Source organism: Mus musculus, chromosome 12 (genome assembly GCF_000001635.26).
Source record: "Mus musculus strain C57BL/6J chromosome 12, GRCm38.p6 C57BL/6J".
NCBI classification, from domain to species: domain Eukaryota; kingdom Metazoa; phylum Chordata; class Mammalia; order Rodentia; family Muridae; genus Mus; species Mus musculus.
The window spans coordinates 31,883,028-31,909,933 of NC_000078.6; the positions used below are offsets into that span (position 1 = coordinate 31,883,028).

At 42.6% G+C, this 26,906-nt stretch overlaps 1 protein-coding gene and 1 pseudogene across 7 annotated transcripts in view; one reads left to right on the forward strand and one right to left on the reverse strand.

Annotated features, from left to right (window-relative positions):
- Positions 1-26,906, forward strand: part of Cog5 (component of oligomeric golgi complex 5) — a 282,812-nt gene that overhangs the window by 228,209 nt on the left and 27,697 nt on the right. For all 7 annotated transcript variants that reach the window (XM_011243868.3, XM_006515084.4, XM_006515083.2 and 4 more), the window contains 3 exons: positions 3,178-3,281; positions 10,944-11,181; positions 17,870-17,946. In XM_011243868.3, coding sequence (XP_011242170.1) covers positions 3,178-3,281; positions 10,944-11,181; positions 17,870-17,946 — 419 coding nt within the window. The remainder of the gene's footprint in view (positions 1-3,177; positions 3,282-10,943; positions 11,182-17,869; positions 17,947-26,906) is intronic.
- Gm35666 lies at positions 11,632-15,798 on the reverse strand (annotated as a pseudogene).

Sequence of the window (26,906 nt, forward strand, 5' to 3'; positions counted from 1 at the left end):
CAGTCTCAAGTCTGAAGTGACTTCAAGATGTATTCAAGGACCTCAACTCTGGGTGTGAGGTCCAACAAAAATCCAGTCTCTTAGAATGTAAGAGAGATTTTTCAGAATATTGCTTTGTCACTGAGGGCCATTTGGTATCAGGAAGGGGACCAGTGCAAATGAGGAATGAGAAAGAGAGGTAGAGGGTCAGAAAATGTTTAAGGAGAATACTATATGGTTTTATTTCCTTCTGGGTATCACTATACCTGCCCGTCCTTACTGTGGTCCCCTGAGAGCCAGACCACGAAACACAGGAGACTTGCGTTTCCACCTGTTTACCCCAGAGTTTTGCAGCTCTCAGAAACTGCCTGAGTTTGGGTCTCCTAAGCTCTCGAGTGGGTGTTCTTGTTTCAGTTAGATGCTTCTCCATATCATAAGTGAAAAACTCAGCCTTTTAAAGATGGCCTTTACTTTTTTCTCCAGTTCTCTAAGGTCCCTTCAGTTTCTCTTCCCAGGGCAGTGTCAGCCGTGTAGGGGCAGACATACGAAGGGTCTCAGCTGTTGGGCTTGTTTACCCACAGCTTTGGACAGCCTTGTGAACTTGCCCAAGGTTCTCTATGTATAAATTTTTTCATGGGGCTGGTGAGATGGCTCAGTGGGTAAGAGCACCCGACTGCTCTTCCGAAGGTCCGGAGTTCAAATCCCAGCAACCACATGGTGGCTCACAACCATCTATAATGAGATCTGATGCCCTCTTTTGGAGTGTCTGAAGACAGCTACAGTGTACTTACATATAATAAATAAATAAATCTTTAAAAAAAAATAAATTATTTCATGAATGATATAAATTAGAGAGAGTAAAAATTCTTTGGAGAAATAACTTATTTCTAAGTAAAATTACCTACCATATCAAGTATACTAAATTCTGACTACTAAATTAATGTCTCTCCTCCTCCTAATCCTCCAAGGTCACCTATTATTTGTGGTTTTTAAGTGGCATTTGTCATTTATCTGTGCAGTAATCTCTAGCTAGGCTCACCAACTCTCTTGGTTTCTCTCCTGTCTCAAAAGCTGGTGACTACTAAATCTAATCAAAACATCTCAGGAAGTAGGTACCTACATAACAGCCCAAATACATTTTCAAATAGGCATTTCGAATTCTTGTGCCTAACTGAACGTGTCTTTTTCTTTATATCCCCAAATCAACTTGTGCTGCTTTTATACATAGTGCTTAGTCATTCCTGTTACTAGATATTAAAATAACAAACAAACATGTGTACTCTTAAATCTCTTCAACTTTGCAAATCTAACTACAAAGCCCTACTGACTCTTCATCTCCATCCTCGCTGTGTCTAATTAGTTCATTTGGCATTGGTATCTCCTGCAGTCTCATAATTGTTTTCCTGCCTCCAGTCGAATCCCTTAGGCTACTATCCAATATGATTGTTTTCTAAATTGGAATCTTAACAGTACTTTATCACTAGTCTCTACATCCCTTCCTGATAAACTCCTTGCTTATAGCAGCCTACCTCGAGCACACCCCAGCTGCTTCTCTCTTACAGGCAGGCACTTCCAGTCTCTGTTCTGTGCCCTATGGTTCCCCAGGTAGACCAGCATCCTTGGGCTCCTGTAGCTTTGACACGTGTTCCCAGTCTCATCCTCGCTCTGGTTCTTTCCTATTTGTCAGAGATTCAGTTCAGACACTGTTCCTTTTTATTGTTCATATCTTTTCAGCATGTGATGAAATCTCTGTGCCATCCCACCACATTCTTTTGAATATTTAATTTACTATCATGTTTCATCTGTATCACTAGACTGCAAACTGGGTCATATATACTTGTCTGTATATACAATTGTGTGTATGTTTATTATCTTGACAGATGACGACCTAAAGATATCATGTAGAGACTTAATGAATAGCTGTCCCCCATATTCTTTTCTTATTGGCTGCAACTATTTTGCGCCATGACCACCTGTCATGTGACCTTAGTCACCATGAAGCATGTGTAGTGTGCCTCCAGTTTTTGATTTGGGGTGTTTATAGGATTCTGGTCAGTATCTGCACATCAAAACCAAAACCCTTTAACTAAGCCCTGATATCTTCCACAGGCTAACCCGTGGTTCCAAACAGTTTTCCACCCAAGCAGCATGGCTGCTTTGGCTTGTAGATCTCTGGTGTGTGATCTAACCAGTAGGGTGTTTTGCAGAATCATTGTCTGCTGCTAGATGCTGGTGTCTCATTCCTCCTCTCTTCTTGGTCTCTAGCCCTGCCAGCTGCCGCCTGGGAGCAGATTGATTAGATTTAGTAGTCACAGCTTCTGAGACTTGAGAGAAACCAAGAGAGTTGCTGAGCCTAGCTAGAGATTTCTGCATAGATTAATGAGACTCACTGACACGGAATTCTCCCCAGAAACCTACCTCGTGAATTGCCTACTGTTCCACCCTGTAGGAGTCACCAGTGGTTTCCCTCTGTTCACTCTGGTGAAAAAAAAAATATGAGAAGGTGTCCTAGTTAGGGTTTTACTGCTGTGAACAGATACCATGGCCAAGGCAAGGCTTGTAAGGATGACATTTGGGGCTGGCCTATAGCTTCAGAGGGTCAGTCCATTATCATCAAGGCAGGAGCATGGCTGGAAGAGCTGAGAATTTCACCTCTTGTTCCAAAGGCAGCTAGCAGAAGACTGACTTCCAGGCAGCTAGGACAAGGGGATTAAGACCCACACCCACATGACACACCTACTCCAACAAGGTCACACCTCCTAATAGTGCCACTCTCTGTGCCAAGCATAGACAAACCATCACATAAGATTTCGGTTTTTAAGGAATTACTTGTTTTACATTTTTGAGAAACAACAAAAAATGTACTGGTTTGCTCTTCGCTTTGTGAATGGCCTGTGTCTGCTCCTTGGCATGGCTTACATTCTCATGGGCTCATTTACCCATTAAACCTTTTGACGGAGTGAGATGATTGGAGGAGCTGGAAGTTCTCAGTGCTGTATTCCTAGTATTTTAAGCTTTCTAAGCCATCACTGCCAGTGGCTAGGGCGAGAAACACACTTCTCCTAGTTAAACTATGTATAGTCTGACTGTGATAGAATATGAAAACTGTTAGTCAAAATGTTTCTCACTTCATTTCCTCAGATTTCTTTGTGTCAGTTTCTCTAATTTTGTTTCTCTTTCCCGTTTTCTCTTTGTTAGACAATTCACGATCTTATGGGGAATGCCATACAGCCCTTGCTGACGTCAGTGGCAGATGCGATCGAGGCCATAATCATCACCATGCATCAGGAAGATTTTTCTGGGTAAAGCATTTCCTCAGAGCTGTTACTAGTCCTCACTGCCTTGATTCTTCACTCCCTACCCCTCCTACTCTCTGAGCTCCTTGCCAACCAGGCTTTATTCTTGTCATGGCATTGGCTCCTTGCCGCCTACTCTTCCATTGTGAATGCTATTACCACATTATCTGTGTTCTGCTTCCCATCATCTCTCTCTTTGCTTACTGAGATGCAGCAGGTTTGTAGACTTAGCTCTGTGCTTCAGGATTGGCTGGTTTGCGCCATCTTCCTCTCCTGACCGCCTTCCTTCTCACAGATGACCTCTTCCTGACCTGTGTGATCACCTGGCACAAGCATGACACTCCTCTTGAAGACTCATCTGACTCTTACTTGGCTTTGAGAACAAGCTCTCTCTTAGTCCTGTCAGATGTGTCCTTCCTCAGAGTTTCTCATGTTTAATGTAAGGAGAGTCCTGTTTGATAAGAGTCTGGGTGGGAAAGGAGGCAGTGAGAGAAGAGCCCCAGATCTCTGCAGGAGTGGCTGCATCCCTCGGTGGCATCATTCCCACCCTGTGGGTTTTGATCCCTTTGGGAACCCTTTCACAGAAAACGCAGATATTTACACTACAATTCATAACAATAGCCAAATTATAGTTATGAAGTAGCAATGAAAATAATTTTCTGGTTGGGGGTGACCACAACATGAGGAACTGTATTAAAGGGCCCCAGCATTGGGAAGGCTGAGAACCACTGCTCTAAGGAAAGTCAGTGCACACCAGTCTGGTTACATGAAAATACACATCCACCAATTCTCAGTTGTGAGCATGCTTAACTTTAACTTCACCTTCAGCTTCTGTGTAGCACTATTGCTCCGAAGGCTGGATTACCTATACTACCTGCTGAGAACATACTATTCAAGGCTTGAGAGTAACTGGGGAAATTAATCTGTAATAGCTCAGAATGTTTGTATTTTAGTACATTTAAGTCAGACTTCTAATCCACAAGGAGATTTGGTAGCATGTATCTTAAATTTCATCTGAAGTATAATTTCACTTACACTAACACACACTTCTGGAACCTGTTCCAATAAGCTATTTTCTACAACTCAGTGAAATCATTGCATCTGAACATATCACTTCATGTGACACATCTTCATGTCACCATATTCGTAAGCACTGTCTTTCCTTAGGTGGTTGGTCTCAGTTTCCTAATGCTGCGACCCTTTAATACAGTTCCTCGTGTTGTGTTGACCTGCAGCCATAAAATTATTTTCATTGCTACTTCATAACTGTAATTTTGCAACTGTTATGAATTGTAATCAGTCTTCCTCCAGAGTAATAGAAAGATGTTGTGATGCTTTAGAAGAAGTATAAAAAAAATCCGAGAGGCCAAGTGGATTTGGCCTTCACAGGAGACCCAGCTCAGCTTTAGGAACATACAGAACTGAAAACAAAGAGACAGGAAACGCTATTCCATGCGATGGCGACCAAAATGTGAACAGGAACAGCTATCGCGATGGCGACCAAAATGTGAACAGGAACAGCTATCGTTAATGAAAATAGGTTTTCAGTCAGAACTTGTAAAATACAATCCAGAAGATCATTATGAAATGATAAAGGAGTCTCCTCATTAACTGGATATTTAAAATACATATGCATCTGATATCAAAATACCTAAATATAAACAGATATTTAAAGAATTTGATTGTAACAAAAATATAATCCTTTCAATGACAGACAGATCATATGTACAGAGATTTGAGCTATACTTTAAAACAAATGGACCCAACAGACATATATAAAATGCACATTCATAGAGATGGGATGTTTTCCATTTAGACCATAAAAATAACCTGAACAAATTTAGGAAGAAAAACATCAAAATTAACAGTATTATCTATCTCTTTGTTGTTGTTGTTGTTTTGAGACAAGGTTTCTCTGTATAGCCCTGGCTGTCCTAGAACTTGCTTTGTAGACCTGTCCTGGCCTCCAAGAGATCCACCTGCTTTGTATTCTGAGTGCTGGGATTAAAGATTTGTGCCACTGCTACCTGACCACGGTGGTATAAGATTTTAATAGGAGAAATCATAGAATGTCCACAGATAAACGGCAGAAGGATCACTACTCTTAAGGCTGGCCTGGGTTACAGTGCAAGCTCTAGTCCAGCCTGGGCAATTTAGTAAGAATGTGTCTAATAAATACAAGGTGGGAATAGGAAACGTGCTTGGGAGGTAGTGCCAAAGCATTGCTTAGTGTCCACCAGGTCCCAGATTCAGCTAGAGTATGGTAGTGCATAACAACAAAACAAACAAAACCAGTCCAGAGATAGGAGCTGGCAAAGGCGCGGAAGGGAGCCCATGTGCACTGCTGTAGGAATCTGGGCGATTGCACGAGTTGTGGAATTGTATATGGGTTCCTAGACACATGACACAGACTCAGGAACAAACAGGAAATCTGAGCAGAACAGAATGAGTGACAAAATTGAATCACATTCCCATCAAGGAAGTGTGCGGGAACTAATGTCTCGTTGGATGAAGCTGAACCACTTAAAAAGGAACTGTTATGGCTTCTTCTTAAACTGCAAGAAACAGACTAACAAAGAATATGTCCTCTTCTCATAAAGCTAGCATTACCTTTATTCCAAAGCCAGATGAGGACAGGAGAAGAATAAAAACCAACAGATTAGTGTCCTGATGAGCACTGGCAGACTCCTCAGCAGAGTCCTAGCAGAGCAAATACACCAGGACTCAAGGATTTAAGAAGACTCAGGTACTGTGACCAAGTGAGACTTGTCTCTGGGGTGCAGGGGCAATGTAACAGATGGATCAGTAGATGTGTCACAGTAGAACAGTGCACACAAGTCGTATGTATAATCATTTCATCAAATGCAGAGGTATTTGCAGCATTTGCCATCTCTTAGTTAAGAAATTAGCTGTAAAAAATGCATCTCACCACAGAAAAGGCCACATGTGACAAGGTCATGGTTACTCAGTGATGAACAGCCAGAAGCTACTCTTGTGACCTGTGTCCAATGCTGACGTCCCTTGCCAGAACAATTAAGCAAAAGGAACAGAAGACATTCCTTAGGAAAAGATGTAGTGACTGCTGAGGAGTAGAAACCCCTGAAGACAGAACATGGCTAGCGCTAATAAGTTCAGTAAAATCAGGATGCAGAACCAACAGGAGGAGCCTGTGGCATTTATATAAGCTGACAAGGGACTAGCTATACAATAAATTAACAAGAAATCCATTAGCATAGCTTAAATATTACATATCTATTAATTAAAAATTACTTATCTATTAATTTAACCATGGCATTAAAAGATTGGCAGGCTGAAACCACAGACTAACTGAAAGCTTGAAGAAGCTCACTGGGGAGAGTTGTGTTCATGGATGGTGGAACTACAAGGAAGGGCAGTACAGGTCAGTGTCTCTGATAGACACAGATAGAAAATTCTCACAATACCAGCAAGCTGAGCTGTAGCTAGAGCTTAGTCCGTGAACTTGCCTTGTAAAGACGAGGATATGAATTCAAATCCCAGAACCTACATCTAAACAACAACAACAAAAATTGAATAAAACCAAAAATGGGTGTGATGATGAGTGCTTGAAATATCAGCAACAAGATGGTAGAGGGTGGCTCATCATTGGGGCTCACTGGCCAAGCAGTTTACCATACCTGGCAAGCTCCGGGCCAGTGAGGAGGTTGTCTCAAAATCCAGCTGAGGTTGACCTCTGGCCTCCTCACATGTGAACATGTACCTGCACACACACTCAGACCTTCGTGGACATGCACACACAGTAGGCATCTGAAGAATGGCACCCAAGGTTTTCCTCTGTGTGCAACATAAGCACCTGCACACACACAGAACATATCACAAATCCAACTCAAAACGTCTTAAACTAGGTAACAATGTCTGTACTACCAAAGCATCTATAGATTATTTCTAACCACTATTAGGATTCCAATGTTTTCTCATAGAAATAAAAAGAAACAAATCCTAAAACTCTAAAGCCCTGGGTAGCCATGGCAACCTAAGGATAAAGAGCAAAGCCAAAGACATCACACTTCCTGATTTGAATCTATCCTCAGAGTAACTGAGGCTTAGGGAGATGGCTCAGTTGGGAAGCATCTGCTGCTCAAGCATGAGCTGTAATCCCCAGGCCCTGGGACCCTGAACAGCGTGGCCTGCAATCCCAGCAGCAGCATTGCAGGTGCAGAGCAGCATCCCTGAAGCTCACAAACAAGGTGCCTACCATTCAGCTTCCCTCAGAGACCTCGTGTCAGACAGAGATGCATGGTGAGGACCAACACCACAGTTGTCCCTGGCTCTTACCATAACACACACACAAACATGCACACACACAGGACTAAGCAAGAGACACTTTAAAATAGTTTAACAGCTGTAGAATCATAGTGAGTTACTGGCATTAAAAATGAAAAGAAACGTTGTCCCGTGGAATAGAATAAAGAGCCAGAAATGAGTCCAGTTTTATAAAATGATTTTTAATAAAGGTGCCAAGAACACAGTGGGAAAGGACGGTCTCTTCAGTGCACTGCTGGGAACGCAGGACCTCATGCCTCATCAGATACATTAGTACTGCACAGTGTATAAACCCATGCATGTACTGGAGGGAACATGCAGGAAAGCCCTGACACTTGTCTACACGGGTCTCTTCTTTAATCCTAAAAGCTCAGGCAGCAAAATAAAGAGCAGACGAAAGTGATTGATTGCACTGACTCAAAAGCCTCTGCACTCAGAGGATGCCACTGAGAGGGGGGGATAGGTGTAGGTGGGGAGAGGGGGTGTGCAGGGAAGCACGTGGGGAGGGACTGGTCCCAAGGCTGTAAGACAGACAGACAAACCAGGGAGGGAGGGAGGGAGGAAGAGAGATTGAGAACAGAATCTCAGTAGAGAGTGAAAGATCCTGGCAGAATGTAAAGGGACACAGAAGCCCTGAAATTGGCAAGATAGACATCAGTGTTAGCAGAACTAGCTTCACTGATTTAGAAAAATAGAGGTGCACAATGCTCTGGCCACTCCTCGAACCTGTGTGTCTGCCAATGTTCTGACCAGGTGTGTGCCCATTGCTGCACCTTCATTAGACTCTTTCCTTGTACCCCTCCCATACCCATTTCTTGAGAATAGACATTGTTTAGATCTGGAAATCCCCTACTCACCCCCATCTCCTTTTCCCCCTGAGGGCCTATAAAAACTGGGAACTCTTTCCCCTCGAGGTCGACTCCTCTACCCCTGCATGGGATATGAGTCGTCCCCAGAGCTCTGGCTTTCCCGAATAAAGCCTCATGTGGTTTGCAACAAGCTCCGTCTGTTGTGAGTTCTTGGGTGTCCGCTATTGTCCTGAGGCCTGAGCGAGGGGCTCCTCTCGGAGTCTTTCAAGAGGAAACTTCTGAATAACCTAATTTAAAAGTGAAGGAAGGGCATAAATAGATTTAAAAAAAAAAAAAAAGAACTTGCAAATGAGTGACTGTAACTCGGGTGGTCCTTGCCTAGTGTGTACCTTTGGTTCATTCCCCAGCACAGAATAAACTGGCCATGATGCAGGCCTGCCTTTACAGAGGTCAAGTCCAAGAGCTCTTGACCACATACCAAATTCAAGCCTAGCCTCAGCTACATGAGTCTCTGTTTCAACAAATAACAAAATACATGTACACACACACACACACACACACACACACACACACACACACACACACACACACACAAATGGCTTACATTACTGCAAAAAATGTAGATTAAGGCCGCAACTTTTTAATGGTTAGGTTAGCTATTAAAAAGATGGGCAACTGTAAATACTGTAAGGCATTGTTGGTGAGGATGTGATTTGCCATAGGTATTGTGGACAACTGTATGGAGGTGCCTCAGAAAGCTAAAAGACAGGCTGGGTTTGGTGGTACATGCCTTTAATCCCAGCATTTGGAAGGCAAAAGGCAAGCCAGCTGCCCTACATAAAACACTGCCTCCAAAACAAACAAGAGAGGTAAAAGTACAACTGCTCTATGTTCCAGTGTCACTTCTAAGTATGTTTTGTGTGGTATGACATCAGTGTTACATCCATAGATAATGTTCAATGCAGCATTGTATAAACTGACAGAACAGTAGGGACCACCCTATGTGTCTGTCTAGGAGATAAACAAGCTAAGCAAATGTGGTGTGGGTACAAGATGAAACAGTAGTCAGCTGTCCAAAAAGAATCCCTACTGATTGCCACCACACAGATGACCCTGGAAGGCATACCATGTCAAAATACGCCAGGCACAGAAACCAGACATGCTCTCATTTACCTGCAGACCCTAAAATGATAACTACAGACAGTGTTTCCTAGGGCGTGGCAGCCAGGGTAATGCATTGGTGTTGGTTAAATTGGTATAAAGTTCTAGCTAGATAAAAGGAATAAATATGAGTTCACTGTGATTGATGTGCTCACTAGAGACTTTTTCTATCTTTCTACCCTGTATACAATGTCACTATGTTTACTGCCTCTTCAGTAAATAAACAAATGGATATGAAAATATTTTATTTTTGCACTTAGCACTCTCTTTTGGTACGCACCTGAATGAAAATAGGCCATGTAGTGACCTGAATCTGGTGAAGACAAATCCCATATGGTGCTCGCCATCAGGACCCAAAGCGGCTCTGCTCAGGCAGCACACAGCACCCTGCCAAGACACTGAGCCTGAGCACGCTGTACCGTGGACCTGGTGGGGAGCCTCCGTCATTAGGACAGCCTTTCATACTCTGGAGCTTCCCCTAGTTCTGTCTTCTTCTGGAGGTGGGAGACCTCTTATTATAGCTGCCATTGCTTTGCTGTGAAGGTTATCAAGTTCACGTTGCTCTCTGTCTCAGAGACTTCAGTCATGGCTGGTGTTCATCTCTAGACCATTTCCATTTCCTCTGCATCACTCTCAGAAGTTGGAAACATCTCCCTTGCTTTTTGGACAAAACTCAGCATTATATAGTCAATGATCTCATCTATTAGCTAGGATCAGGTGATTTCTAATTTTGGTATAACCCCTCCTCCCTATAAATATTTCATATTCTTTGAATATATTCTTTAAAGGGCAGTTGTAAACATTTATAAGTTATAAATAGTATATCATGAAGCACAGCTGGTATCATCTACTTTTCCAAATTAAAGCCTTTCTAAACCTCATCTGGAGGAGAAAAACTGCATACTGCATATTGTTACACAACCGTCCCTCTGTCACCGTGCTGCCATCGGACTGATGTGACCAACTGCAAGAGCAGGGGCTGCCACCAAGCATGTTCTGCCCTTGAGAAGTATAAAATGTCATCTCAGAATCTATTATTGACACATTCACTTACCAGGCAAAACATAGGAATGGACGGAGAGCTGGAAGCTGCGTCAGACATTGAAAGGCCAGCGTGTGATTCATCTCAGACAGATAGCTGTGTTTTATTCTTCATAATCTTTTAAGTAAAAGCATGCTAAAATCCGTAAGTAATCTTCACAGGATCTAAACACAAATTTAAGAATACAACTTAAACATTGTTTTATTTTCTTTAATACTTAGCAAAACAAAACAAAATTGGTGCTTTTATATCACTAATAGGAAAAATAAATTGCACAGGATTGAAATAGTAACCAGGGGCAAAATATATTTGTAGCTTTGTGCATCAATGCTGAAATTTTTTTCCCTTTTATAGGGCATCAAGCAGCTCAGGAAAACCTGATGTTCCTTGTTCCCTGTACATGAAAGAGCTACAAGGTTTCATTGCCAGAGTTATGAATGACTACTTTAAACACTTTGAATGCTTGGATTTTGTTTTTGACAACACTGAAGCTATTGCCCAAAGAGCCATTGAACTTTTTATCCGCAATGCCAGTCTCATAAGACCTCTTGGTGAAGGTGGGAAACTGCGACTTGCTGCTGATTTTGCACAGGTAAATTGATGCATTGTTCCAAGGGAACTAATGTTTGAGCCTCACTGTTATGTATTAAGTAAACATCAGTGTCTTAACTATTCATGTAGCTAAAGAGAAAAGAAAACCCACCTGAAACTAATTCACTACAAAAAAGAGTTTTAAAATATTGTACCAAATACTATTTTGTTTTTCTTTCTTTCTTTCTTTCTCTTTCTTTCTTTCTTTCTTTCTTTCTTCCTTTCTTTCTTTCTTTCTTTCTTTCTTTCTTTCTTTCTTTCTTTCTTTCTTTCTTTCTTTCTCTCTCTCTCTCTCTCTCTCTCTCTCTCTCTCTTTCTTTCTTTCTTTCTCTCTTTCTTTTTTTCTTTTTTTTAATTTCTGGAAGCTTTTAATTTATTCCCTCCCAAAAGACCAACTGCAATCAAAGGGGGTGAAAGGTCAAGATCTTATTGTCTTCATAACAAAATTGGCTTAAAACTGGATCACTTGGCCCTTTCTCTTCTTGTCGCTTCCCAGTTCAAAATGCTTGCATCTCTTAACAGCCAGCATCCTCTTAGATCTGCAGTTGGGCTCAACACACTCCAGTCTCAGCACAATCTTCTTTGTAGTTTTAGCCTTTTTGCGGAAAATAGGCTTGGTCTGCCCACCGTAGCCACTCTGTTTCCTGTCATAGCGCCGCTTTCCCTGGGCATACAAAGAACCCTGCCCTTCTTGTACTGTGTCACCTTGTGGGGTGGGTGCTTCCCACATTTCTTGCAGAATATCCAGCAGGTCTTAGGCACATTCACTATGTTCAAAGGAGCGCTATCAGCTCACACACACACACACACACACACACACACAAATGCTGTTTTTCTTTTTAACAAAATTAAAAATCATCTTTGATTGTTCAAGATTAAGGCAAAGTATCTTATGTCACAATAAAGCAACACTTTGTATTATTTCTATTTTCTCATCTCCCTAAAGCCAATAATAATCATTGGTTTACTTGGCTCAAAATAATGTACGCAATGAGCTGATGTTGTAAACAGCAGGAATGGAGCCATGGAGCCGCGTGCTATCCTGAGAAGAACAACCCTAGCCCGGATAGTGAGCAGTGAGCGTCTGTGTTCAGTGAGAGACAGGCAGGGTGCCTGAAGATACTGCCTGATTATATGGGTTCTTCACTAAGTGCAGTACTGTTTTGCCCCTGTGGCTAGCCTTAAAATTACCTGCAACTACCCGAGTCTTCCTCCTACCCCTTCAGGAATCAGAAGCAGAGAAAAGGCCCTAAGCACCCAGTGTCTTCAGAAGCAGATGACTCAGGGGTGAATCCAGTTCTTAACCCTTTCAAAGCTGTTAGCTTTACTAATCTCAGTAGTCATTCATGGGAGTCTCCATTGCAGTCTGCCCGGTCGTCCTTGGACATACAGATAATTACTCCTGTCAGCACTGAGTCCCTGTGTGTCTGAGAGCATGCCCTGGGCCTCCTGCTCAGGGTCATGGCTGCCAGGTGCTCCCACCCTGCAGCATACTTAAGGCCCAAACCTGGCTTTCAAAAGCTCCTTGCTTGTAATTGATCAAGCAGTTATTTTCATTCCGCAAATGAGGCTGTGAAACTACACAAAATAAACCTTCCTTTGGAAAAGATACCTTTAATAGGTACATGTGAGAAAAGAAATTAAATGCTCCCATTCAAATGGTTTAACCTTGTCCATTTTTGTCACCTTCCTTCTCTCTGAATAATGACTTATGGAGGCAGTTGTGTCCGTGTGTCCAAGGACCTGTCTTACTCCTTAAAAATATCTCTGATAGGTCTGTCTCCTGGCCCTCTCCTAGGTTTTGTTTGTCTCCTCTCCTCCTCCTCTGCGGCTCCCTCCCCCACCAGCTTATTTGCATTCTTCTCCAGCTGGTCCTTGAGTCACTTTCCTGGAGGCAGCACTTCAAGTCCAATTAGAATGGCAGCTGAGCAGGAGATGGCCAGAGTGAGTGCCATAGGAGAGGGAGGCTTGCTTATTGTAATGATGTGTTCTCTTGAAAGATGGCAGCCCCCCACTGCAGCTAACCCTGGCTCACAGTGCACAGCCTCCAGTGGTGGGGTGAGCTGCAGCACTCAGAATTGTATCTCCATCCCCCACCCCCTTTCTTTTTAAAGACATAGTACCTTCTGAAGCCATTTCCTCCTCAGGATAAATGAAACTCTGTTACTTATGTTTGACAGATTCTTGTGTTTAGAAATGGTGTTTTCTCTGTGCTGAGTGGACTTTATAGCAGTGCTGTAGGGTTTAGTTGTGGAGGCTCAGCCCCTGCACCTACCCTTGGTTTGCTGCTCCACAGTGTGACCCAGTTTAACAAGATCCTACCATTCCTCTTAGCCTGGCTCAGGAAAGACACGTTGAAGCGTGGCGTTTGCGTCCAGTAGTATTAGCAAACCCTTCCCGGGTGTTAGGTCAGAATCAGGACTCCACTGTTTTTCTAATTAAACTTTGAACTGGGGTTTTGATTTCACTAGATCAAAACTGTAATTGTGTGTGAACCCCAGCTTTCAGAGTCCCGTTTGGTTGGAAATGTTTTGTCTGGATTAGTCAAAACTCTCAAATAACATTTCCCTGAAATGTGTCTGCTTCACAGGCAGCCATTGGGGACCAGAGCCTTTTAACTGGCGAGTAACTGAAAGGTCTGTCGATTTGTAATCACAATTAAACCAGGCCACTGAGGTTACTGGGCTCCAAAGCACAGGGTTCTCTGTGTCTTTGCAAAGGGTTCCTGTGATGAAAGTCCCTGCTGTTTGGCTGAAAGCAGAGCTCAAGAAAAGGCCAACAGAAGGAATTTGGGTAGATTTTGACATGAAGTTTAGCAGTAAAGACAATAAGTGAAGCGTCATAAGGACTCTTGAAACAATCCTGACCTCCACAGGGCGCCAGTGCAGAGAAAAGGTAGTTGCAGGCTGCCATCTGGAGGGCTCTTACTGAGGGAAGTGCGCGGCATAGGTCCCCTAAGAATTAGGTCATGAGCATGAGGTGGCTTCCTACAGGTAATTAATTTCCTGCTGGGACCACATTGCCTCTTTGTCTACACTAATCACACAGCAGTTCAAAAAGCCCTGAGCTTGTCCACGCCCGCAGGGTTCTGCCTAGTCCCACTCAGGGCAGACATGCCCACTGTCTGCTGAAGCGCCATCCCCCTGTGCCTCACTCAGCTCTCTTTTTTCCTCCGAGGAAAAGAACAGATATTGAAGTTGGAATTAAATCCTTTACTGATGCTCCTAGCAGTTTCTATTCATACATTTTCTGGTGCCCTTTAAGGATACATTTTTATCTTTCCCACACTGCCTCAAAAGTGTGAGTTAGGAAGGAAAGCAAACCACTGTTGGTTCTGACTCCTCTTGCCTTTTTTCTCTTGTCCATTGTCAGTGTACGAACACCCCTGAAACATGTAGGTGTGTCCGGTGGCTGACCACGTGCCTGGTGGGTACTGAGTAGCAGCCAGGTGGGGCAGCAGCCCAGAGGCCTACCACCGTGTGTCCATCTGTAACCCCGCAGACTCCTCCAGCACAGAACTCCGCCTTCAAGCATGGACTTCAGTGTTTAAAGGGAAATGACTTTTCAGTCCCTCGGGGGTCATTATAGATTAAAAATTTATCTGAAAGATTTAGCCTTTGAAATCTGTCTGTGTCATCACAGAGCTCACAGTCATTTGAGGCGATAATCTTTCATACAGGAACTTTTCCATAGCTATTTAATTGTTTTAACATTTAGTCTTACTCCAGGCTAGGTCAAAGGCTGTTTGGGTTGATCTTTGAATGAATCACAAGGGTAATAGGAAGAAAAAGATGACCAAAATATGTCATAGAAATTACATCACAGAATATGTGCTTGGAAACCCGTATATGCACACCACAGTTATTGGTGGGATAGACTTAGCCAATCAGAAGCTTGTGCCGATTACGTAGTTACTTGTGTTCAGTGCAGAGCAACTGTTCGATTCTGATGGAGACCAGAACTCCCAACAAGGCCCGAAGACTAGCCCATCAGCCCTGACCTGGGTTTGAGAACAGTGGTCCCCAGCTGTTCTTATCTTGTCAGCAAGAACACTGGCATTTTCTTCTTTAAATTTTTATTTCTTTAGCCTTTGTATTTTAGAGTTTTCTAATCATGTAAGATTTTCCCCTTAAGACTTAGTGTTTATTCTGAATGTTGGTGTTTATTTTGAGTCTTTAGTACCAGAAGATTGGCACTGACCTAACACAAAAGCATCACAAGGAGGCTGCCCTGCGCGTCTCAGAACCCGCTGCAGGCCTCTCGGTGTGCTCTCATGGCCTAGTAACAAGTCTGTGGACTTCTGTATGCGTACTGTATCTATTTCAGCAGTACAACTAACATTTAACAACATTATAAAGCTATTTGGGCATGGATATTTGTGTGTTCATGTACACATTTATACATGGTCTATGATCTTGTTGAATAGTTACATTAAAAAAAAACCCTCACTAAATATGAGAATTCTTAAAAGAGAGACAATCTCCTTCTAATTCCCTGCCTCATGCTCACATATAACGTGGCACCTGGCTGTGAGTCGGGAGTAGAACTTGCTGCCCAAATGACGATTGATTAAGCGTCTGGGGCCCCCATTGGCAAGGAGTGTTGAGTGCTGTTTCATGAGGGCGCTGATCCAGTGACTTGCTTCCCTGTGTGTTTCTTAAATAAAGACACTGCACTATTGGGGAATAATTTGCCCTCAGCCGCTTTCTAACCTTGTCTTTATATGGAGCACATTTTTAGTGAGCTTGGAGGACCAGTTTCCTCTGTGTACCAGAAATGGCAAACAATTTGCCTGAGCATGCGGTAGATAAAGAACCAGGAGCCATTAATGTCAAGTAGAGTTTCCAGTCAAAGCAGGAAAATAAAAGGAAGTGAAACCAACATTTGCTAATTTCTTGCATGGGGACAGATTATATTAATTATAATTAATAATATATTAATTATATTAATAGTTTAAATAAGAAAAAATTAAATACTGATAATTTTAGAACTTTTAAAGACCTATTTTGTTTTCGTTTTATGTGTTTGAGCATTTGCCTTCATGTATATATATGCTCCATCTGCGTGTCTGCGGAAGGAACACAGAAGGGGTCACCAGATCCCTGGCAGTGGAGTTACAAGCAGTTGTGAGCCACCATGTGGGTGCTGAGAACTAAACCCTGCTCCTCTTCAAGAGTCCTTAACCCCTGAGCCATGTGTCAGCACCAGCTTAGCACTGAGTACTTCTGTGTCATGCAAGCAGAGTCTATACATGTAGCTTCTGTAATTATACCAAGCACGTATTATCATCTCCACCTGACTTACGACTGAGCTAAGACTAGGTCACCTTATAGTGACTATAGTTTAGAATTCTGCCACTTACATGGCACTGAAATCTTGAGAGCTAAACTTTATAGTCACTTGGACCATACTGACTGGTAAGAATCGTCATTGGTTCTACTGACTTTGGAGACTTGCAGTGCCTATATAGAATACAGAGCATAGTCTAGAAAGCTTTTTTTCTCGATATTTCAACTAAGACAGTGTCTTAGATAGGGTTTCACTGCTGTGAACAGACACCATGACCAAGGTAAGTCTTATAAAGGACAACATATATTTGGAGCTAGCTTACAGGTTCAGAGGTTCAGTCATTATCTTCACTGTGGGAAGCATGGCAGCATCCAGGCAGGCATGGTGCAGGCGGAGCTGAGAGTTCTACAACTTCATCTGAAGGCGGCTAGTGGAAGACTGGCATCTAGGCAGCTAGGATGAGAGTCTTAAAGCACACACCCACAGTGACACATCTACTCCAAGGCCACACCTACTCCAACAAGATCACAGGTTTTATTTATTTATTTTTTTTTATTTTTTTTTATAAAGAATTTAGACTGACCAATTCAGAGTCTGCCATTTATTTATTTATTTATTTATTTATTTATTTATTTATTTATTTTTTCGAGACAGGGTTTCTCTGTGTAGCCCTGGCTGTCCTGGAACTCACTTTGTAGACCAGGCTGGCCTCGAACTCAGAAATCCGCCTGCCTCTGCCTCCCAAGTGCTGGGATTAAAGGTGTGCGCCACCACGCCCGGCGATCACAGGTTTTAATAGTGCCACTCCCTGGGCCAACCATATTCAAACCATCACAGACAGAATTTGAACTACTTCTCTTACTTAGCAACATCAAAATATCTCATCTTGGGCCTCTTTAGTAAGAAATGTAAACGTCATTAAAGTCTTTACCTTTTAATAAACGTAAGTGGCTTCCTGAACTTGTTTCATAGCAGTTAACATTAAGTTTATAAAGATCACAACTTCTCTGGATTGAGGTAAAGTCATGGCTAATCTGTGAGTTGATTGGCTTGCAAATGTCCTAGGAGCTCAGTAAAGCACAGGAGGGTTTCTAGAGAGGGTTTCCTGAGGGAGGAGCCTGCCCTGAGCTAGGTCCAGCCATCCTCAGCTGGGCTGGAGCTGAGAGGGAAGGAAGCATGCCAGCAGCACCGGCATTCTCTGTTTGCTGGCCACCACCTGATGAGCTGTTCTGCCCCTCCGTGCCTTCATGATGGACTGAACCTCAGAAGCTATGAGCCCAGATAACTCACTCTTCTCTTCATTGTTCATTTCAGGAAAAACTGACAAATACAGATCATGTGACAGGTCCAGCCTTCAGAGTCAGACATATAAAGCTATGGACTGTCTTTTCATGTTTTAGATGGAGTTGGCTGTGGGCCCCCTTTGCAGGCGAGTGTCGGATCTGGGAAAGTCCTATCGGATGCTGAGGTCATTTAGGTGAGACCTTACTCTTTATTATTGTAAGCGAATCATCTTACTAGCAGGTCAGTCCTTTCCTCCTATTTGGGTTAAGCTTTACAACATTGTCAACATTCATTTTATATTCTAACAATTCCACTATGAGATGGATCATCTTAGAAGTTATTGTTTAAATCAGAGAACCATCTAGCATTATATACGGTAGCTAATACCATAGTGGAAATGTATGTTTTTCTCTGTTGAATTTTAATTCACAGGTTGAGCTGATGTGTGCTTTCTAACTTCCTATTCTTGCAGAAGCATATTAAGCAGAAACACTAGGAAATGCATTCTAATACAGGCATGGGTTTTTTTTTTCTGAAAATTTTATTCATGTACATTTTTGTTCTTTTCTGGTTTTGTTTTTTTCGGGGGTGGCGGGGTGGGTGGCAAGGTTTCTCTGTGTAACAGAGCCCTGGCTGTCCTAGAATTCACTTTGTAGATCAGGCTAGCCTATAACTCAGGATCTCTGTCTACCTCCCTCTGCCTCCAGAGTGCTGGGATTAAAAGTATGCACCACTAGGCCCAGCTGTTCATGTACATTTTCAATTCAATCTAGTTTGAAAAGTATAGAATATAATATAAACATACACAGCTATTGACTAAAACAGCTCAGTGGTGAGATTGGGGAATGGGTGAGGGAGCTCAGGCAGATGCAGCTGACCACCAGGTCTTGGGTTGAGCTTCCTGCAGACCAGCTCAAAAGGAGGGATAGTGAGCTAGTTCATATGCATAATCTAAAATATATCAACTTAATGAAGTTGATCTTTCCACTATGAAACACTTGGTTCTGAAAACATCACACAGCTTAATGACTTCAGTAGTAGATGCTAAAATATAAGGTCACCGGTGGTGCTCATATGGCTATTTATTCTGTAGATTTCCAGATTTTTCACATAATAACCCATAGAAAATATTCACACTAAAAATGTGGCCAACCCTATAGGCTGGAAAGATCTTAATAGTAAACATGTATAACAATGCTGTGAGTCCAGCATGCTGCATGGAAGGCTTTTACACACACTGACCAAATGTGTTTCTGAAAACTGGCTCAGTCTTGAAAACTAGGCAGTAGTATGCCCTCCCGATGAAGGCTGTGCTCTCTCACATCATCAAGCCATTGTCATAGCCGTGTAGGGAGCCAGGATTGTTGACAGGGACCATGTGTGCGCCTTACCTTGCCCATTTCTAGTCAACAGAATTACTTTTTCAGTACCAGTGGCACAGCCTGAATTTTGCTTTTTTTGCAGTGGAGAATCACTGCATGTCCACAATTGCAAGAAAATGTCAGCCGGGTGTGGTGGTGTACGCCTTTAATCCCAGCACTCAGGAGGCAAAGGCAGGTGGATTTCTGAGTTTGAGGCCAGCCTGGTCTATAGAGTGAGTTCCAGGACAGCCAAGGCTACACAGTGAAACCCTGTATCAAAAAAAAAACCCAAAAAACAACAACAAAAAAAGAGGAAATGTTAAGTGAGATCTTGTATATTTTTCAAATACCTTCTTTAGATCTGATAAGTTCTTTAAAATAAATAAATCGATCTCTTAAGGACTGTGTTAAATTCCAGTTCTGCACTAAATTGAAAGTCTGTAAGGGTAACGGTAAGCAATCTTGTTCTTCTGTGTGAACTGTAAAATAATCCATTGAAATAACTGCACAGTCATTTCCTTTGAGTAAGATGGTGACACAGTTTATTAGTTACTGTGCAGTTATTGTGACAAAGCGTCATGACTAAGGGATTTACAGAAGGAAGAGTTTATTTTGGTTTATGGTTCTGGAGGAGAGTCCATCAGAGCAGGGAGGCGGAGCCACAGCTGCAGGCAGGAGACAGAGTCTGAGAGAGCAGGCTGGGGTGCTGTGTGTGGGCTTTAACCTCAAAGCCTGCCTAGAGCAAGGCCACACCTCCTGAACCTCCCCAAGCTCAACTTACGTGGGACCACATGTTCAAATATCTGAACTTTCCGGAGGGCATTTTATTTTCATTTAAACCACTAGGAATAGCAGGCTGTGCCGCGTGATCCAATGATACCCAGGCTGGGTCAGTAAACATTCTGAGGGCATTGTCAAGTAGCTTTTGGTAAAGATCTGAGAAAAAAACTATTGACGTGATGTTCATTTGCTACATTAGAACTAGGCTCTTGTTTTCATGTTTAGGTTTTATTGTATATATACTAAAATAGTGCTGATCTTAATTTTTGCTGAGATAGGATGGCTTTTACCTCAGTACTTTGAAATTTCTGTGACAGTTTGGAAAAATAAAATCTGAAGATAAGTTTTATGTAAGATTGATTAGCCACTTACGATGGGAAATGTCCCGTTAACTCTCCCCATGTTTATATGAGAAAAAGAAAGAACAGTCAGGCTTGGATAACTTCTTCTTATACCTACTTAGAGAATCAAAAGTTACTGTTCACCAATCCATACATTTTTAAATTACACTTTTTTCCATAAATTAATTTATTCACTTTACATCCCGATCACAGACTCCCTTCTCCCAGTATCCCCCTCATTACAGTCCCTCTTCCTGTGTCTCTCCCTGCTTCTTGCCCTCCCTTACCAGCCCACCCTGGCACATCCTCTCCCACTGAGGCCAGACAAGGCAGCCCAGAGTAGGGAACAGGATCCACAAGCAGACAACAAAGTCAGGTACAGCCCCCACCCACCCCCACTCCCACCCCCTCTCTAGCTCTTGATAGAGTAGTAGTCAATCTAGATCTGTCAGACTTTTGACCATGTTACATAGTAAGAGGATTTGGGGCTTTCTTAATTCTGTTTTGTTTGTTTATTTTTCCTGGTAGGGTTTCACTATATGACTCAGGATTGAATTTGAAATCCTCTCGCCTCAACCTTCTGAGTTCTGGGATTATAGGAACGTACCACAGAGCTTGCCTGAGATTTAATATTATTGTTGTTGTAATTTAGAGCTTGGTCTGGCACCATATGCCTGTGATCCCAGTTTTCACTCAGGGGAGCCAAAGGGCAGCTTGAGCTACAGAGAGACCCTATCTCAGTAAAACAGCAATTAAGTATAATTGGAGAGCAGGCACTAGACCATCTTTTACAACACCTTGAGTTTAATTCACAGTGTTACCAATCCTGCCATACATTTGCATGCAAACCTAGGAATTCAAGCTTATATTATACATGTATATGCAGAACCATATATGTACATTTCATGAAACAAGACTGACCCTCATTTTGTATAGTATTCTCTGACATGTCTACTTGGTTATTTTAGCCTACAGTGGTTTTAGGATCCACTGATGTTTGGTTCCAAAGCTTTCCTTTGCCTCCCAGGGCCCTGACTCCTGAGTGGGCAGTGTTCTCTTCTTCTCTCCAAACCCTGAGATGAAACCATGTGCCCTTTCTCCTGGGAGCTCCTTGCTGCAAACAGTGCCGGGCTCCCAAGACCACAGGCATATAAACAGGATTGCATCCTGCTTACAGAGCACCCCACATACTTGAATTAAATGAAAAATGCAATAGGGATTGAAAAGTACCAAAATAATCCTACTGATATGTCATTCTACAGAAATCTACTGAATTGATGCTGGCTCGTAGTTATTTGATCAGACTAGGGTAATAGTATTAAACTAGATTAACAATTAAAATAAAACCACAGTATCATTTAGGGTGTTCAAACCCAGGCCTGCTATATAAAGAATGTGTTTGAGGCTCGAGGAGAGGGGAGCTGTGAATAGGTAGGTGGCTCTGCTTCTGCCACTGCTGCCATTGAGAAAAGACAGGTTCTCACAACTTCTCTGAGCTTGCACGGAGAGGGGTGCTTTGCAAAGCTTTCCTGTGGGATATGCAGATATAGAAAGCTAGCTCTGAGGTCTGTTTCCTGGGCTTCACAGGGACGTGTACTTTATCCAGGAGAGTGTACTAAACCCCGGAAGAAATCTCTTGTAATCACCTAATCATAGGCCCTCCCCCTCTCCCCTCCCCCTTTCCCTTTTTTTTGGGGTATGTTGGTGTTTGTTTGTTTGTTTGTTTTGATTCGGGTTTTCTGTTGTAGCCCTGGCTGTTCTGGAACTAGCTCTATAAACCAGGCTGGCCTCAAACTCAGAGATCTGCCTGCCTTCCTGTACCTCCACAGTTCTGGGATTAAAGGTGTCACCACCACTGCCAGCCCTAGGACCCATGATTTTTAACCTCCATCCTTTCCATTGTTGCTGAGCCCTCTAACAAGAGCTAGCCATCAGCCAGTAGCCCTCTGCATGCTGAATCTTGGCTATCATTTACAGGTCATTCGAAGTTACTGTTCCACCATGTCCAGGTGAATAATGGACAATATTGGATTGGCTCTTAAAATTTTATAAAAACAAAAACAAAAATATTCCCTAATATAACACTGAATTAAGAACAAATCAAAAAATAAATAAAAACAGGCTACGAAGGAGATGGTTGCTGTGGCCCACTGTACCATAAACACTGCTATGTGTTAGTATGGAGAAGGGAAGCAAAACAAACTAACAAGTAAACAGGCATCAAAGCCTTGTCCTTTACATCAGCAATGGTTTATTTTTTTCAAATTTCCTACTTCAGCTTTACTTTTTAGTGAGAAAAGCCAATTCCTCATATTGTTATCCCATCTAGAAATAGTAGAAGAGTTAAAGAATAATATAACATCCCTGAAAATGTTTCCTAACAAGGTAGGAGGCAGGGCAGCCAGTTACTCAGGCATATTATGGAATCCACAGGCGGCCTCATTCTGAGCAGTCTGAGTTAGAGGCCTTGGAGCAGGAGAGGGCAGCAGGGACTCCTTTGCCAGGGAGGAGGAGAGTGCCAGCTTAAGATCTCAGCTACAGGGCTGCTCCTCTCCCACCCCCCAAAGCCCTAGCAAGCTCTCCCTTTCCACAGCATGCTGCCATCTGCCTCTGGGCACTCTCTCTGATGGTAACATCAGTGGACTAGGTAATTAAGCCAGCAAGCTTCTTGCATACATTTACATTTTGCTGTCTCCATTAGAGTCCCTCAGGCAGCAAAAACCTTTTCATAGTTGGGCAGAATGCTGCCTCAGAAAAATGCTGACATTCCTGATCTGCCCCTGCAGGCTTTGCATTTCCTCATGTGACACGTGTGTCAGAATTGTCAAGACCCCATTCTTGCCTGCCTCTCTGCAGTCTGACATTAACCCCTGAGCACCAGATGCCTGAAGACTCTGACTCTTCATTGTCAGTTTGGATGCCCGTGTAGATCTGCGAGCTGACAGAGAAAAGCCCAGAGACACTGGTTCTAAAATACAGAGCCTGCCTTCCAGCAGGCCCCATCACCTTACCCCTGAAGGGACAGTTTCCTTCTGAAGTCTGCAGCCTGCATTGCTGGAACCTTCTTTATCTTAGTTTATTAGATCAGTGAAAACAGTGAGGAACTGGGGCTGTGCTATGCTGGAGCTTTTAGATAGGGAGGGAGAGAGGGCGAGAGAGCTCCAGGCTCAGGAAGAGGGGAGCGAGCAGTAACTAAGATAGATGCTGCTTTGTGCTGGCTTTCCTTTCAGGGAGATTGATTGACACCACCTTTCTAAGGCCCTGATCTATTGACCATACAAGTGCTGCTATATCTCACCAGGTAAAGAAGACCACGTCTATATTAATAAAGGAAATAATTCATCAAGAAGATATAACAATCATAACTATATATTGTGCCAAATGTAGGAACTCTATCATGAGTACTGTATTCCAGAAAAATGGAGGAGCATGTGTTTTTCCATAGTGTAAGAGTTTATTGAGTAACAGTACACTACTACTTGCATCAGTTTGCCAGTCTTCCTACCTTAGCTGTCTTCCTGCCTTAGCTGTCTTCCTACCTTAGCTGTCTTCCTACCTTAGCTGTCTTCCTACCTTAGCAGTCTTCCTACCTTAGCTGTCTTCCTACCTTAGCTGTCTTCCTACCTTAGCTGTCTTCCTACACCTTAGCAGACTGGCTGAGGTGAATGCAGGCTCTTTTATTCCAGTCTTAATTACTAAGACTAACTCAAATCTTAATTGTTAATATTAACTCTTATATCAGAACACACAGGATACAATAAATGTATCTATATAGAGCTACACATATATGTGATTTGCAGAACCTATACAAGGTAAAGAGGCTATACAGTAATACTATAGGAACTTTTCAGGAATGGGTGGATTGAAATGTATAGAGATAAGATGCGTAAGTGTTTATAGATAAGATTAATATATTGATTAGATAACAAATCCAAACTAGCCTTGGGGAAGAAGCTATTGCTGCTGTAAAGATCAGGCCTTGAAAGAGCCAGCTGCAGAGTCACAAGAGCAGAGCCCAGTGTGTAGCAGGAGCAGGGGCTAAGTCCGAGGGACATGCATATGCCTGAGTCGATAGCAGTGGGCCATGTCAACATGGAGGACTGAGCTGAGGGGTGATTGGGTCTTCTCCACCTGTATCCTATGCATATTCCAGGTAACAAATGACAAGTTTGTGCAGGCCTCTGCCATGACCATGCTAGGAATGTTCTATTTTATGGGGTTCAAGAGAAGGAGTTACACCCTCTCTTGGTCTGGCGTGTCTGATCCATTCTTGGGCATGGTCTTACTGATATGATTTTAATGTACTCTTGTGCCCTGCTATCTCAGTTCACCCCCATATCTTTGTAGGTTAACACCATTTCTCCTGCTAGGCATAAGTCATCTGTCTGTGCTGTGGGTGTGTTGGACAGATGGTGGTGTTGGTGAGTCCACCTGCTGCATGTAATTATCTTCCATCCTTAAAATGTGAGTCAAATCTGTTTGTAAAATGAAGTCTGTCAGGGCAAGGTACAACCTGACAAACCATTATACTTTTACACAGTATGAAGTGACTTAGAATAGGACGTAACATGATCTCAGCATGCTCTCAGTTTCATAAAAACAAACACTGATGGGCGTAGATGGGGGCTGGGGAGATGGCTCAGAGGTTAAGAGCACTGACTATTCTGCCAGAGGTCCTGAGTTCAGTTCCCAGCAACCACATGGTGGCTCACAGCCATCTCTAATGGGATCCGATGCCCTCTTCTGGTGTGCCTGAAGACAGCTGCAATGTACTCATATAAATAAAAAATAAATCTTTAGAAGGTCAGATGGGTCCTGCCTCAGTGATAATGAATGACTCAAGGCCCGAATTTTTCATAAGTCATTTAAACTGAAGACCAACAAGAACAACTACAAAACTTCAGACTTAAGCTATACTACAGGTCAAGCGGCCATAGCAGGCATTTGCAGAATAACCCATCCAGCAGACTCAAAATCTATGATCTGCTATGTGACTCCAGAAATCTCTTAAAACAGGCCAGAAAACAAGTCTTGGCAAATATGAAAGAATTAAAACAGTTTACCATATCTTATCAAATTATAGTTACTATAACCAGAAACCAATAGCAACAGTAACTATAGAAAATATACATGAAATATGTATATTTTCTTGTATATGTGAAAACTGAGAAAATATACAGATATGTGAAAACTGAGAATACACTCTTTTAAATTTTTTATTATTATTGCTGTGTGTGCTCAGACATATGTAATTTGGCAAACATATGGAAGTCAGAAGATAATTTATAGAGTCTGTTTTCTCATTCCAACTTAACATGGGTTCCAGGGCTTGTATTCAGGTCTCCAGACTTAAAGGGGAAGTACCTTTACCCACTGAACCACCTCACTGTCCGTGTGTGTGTGTGTGTGTGTGTGTGTGTGTGTGTGTGTGTGTTCAAGTGCATGTGTACATAGGCATGCATACACTCAGCCATACACACTATATAACATTTAAGTATTTCAGGTGTGCTCACGTGTGCTGTAGTATGTGTGTTAAGAGTAGAAGAACCCTTTAATCCCAGCACTTGGGAGGCCGAGGCAGGTGGATTTCTGAGTTCGAGGCCAGCCTGATCTACAGAGTGAGTTCCAGGACAGCCAGGGCTATACAGAGAAACCCTGTCTCGAAAAACCAAAATCAAACAAACAAAAGGGTAGAAGAGCGCTTGTAGGAGCTGCTTCTCACCACTGTGGATTTCAGGGAATAAACAGAGGCGATCAGGCTTGGCAGGAAGTTCCATTACCCACTGAGCCATTGTGCCAGTCCCCTGTCAGTGCATGCTTGAAGGACCAATGGGATAGCTGAAGAATAGGTAGGACATTTAAAGGTACTAGAATCCAGCGAAAGCAAATGTACAATTTCCCAGAACCTTTGACTGCCACTAAAGTAGCTCTGATGAGAAGCTTAGAGCTTTAATGCTTATAGCAAAAATCAGCAAGATCTCAAATAAATAAGCCCAACAGGATACTTCAAAGTGTTAGAAACAAGAGCCAGCCAAACCCAAGAGCAGCATTCAAGATCAGGGCAGGAATTAATGAAACAGGCACTAAGAGTAACATATGAACCAGTCAGACAGAGTTGGTTCTTTGGATAGTAACCAGAAAAAGAAAGGACCCAAGGATCATAAAACTGGATATGAAAAGGATGTTTATTCTAGGCTCAGTGAGGTGCCCAGGATGGGGAGCACTCTGAGAACTGGTTTCACAAAGACCAGAGAAGAGTCTAGACATGGATGAATTCCTAGAGATGGGGCCTGCTAAAACTAAACCAAGTACTGTAATAACTCAAACAGACACATAGCAGTCAGTGAAGCAAAGAAGAACAAGTCTTCCAATGAAGAGCCCAGGACCAGATGAGGTCACTGCCAATACTAACTAAAAACCCTCTTGGGATGAGCTAAGACCTGTACTGGTCAGACTGTTGTACAATTGGAAAGAGGAGGCAAACTACCAAACCCACTCCACCGAGTAAGCATCATTATCCTGAAACCAAAACTAGGTAAAGACAAAACATGACAACTGTAGTCAGACTCCTTGATAAATACAAAAACTGCATGTACCTGTTTGTTTTTCACTCTGATTGGTCCAGAAACACATTAGAATATTTGTCTGTATTATCTAGGAAATTACCAGAA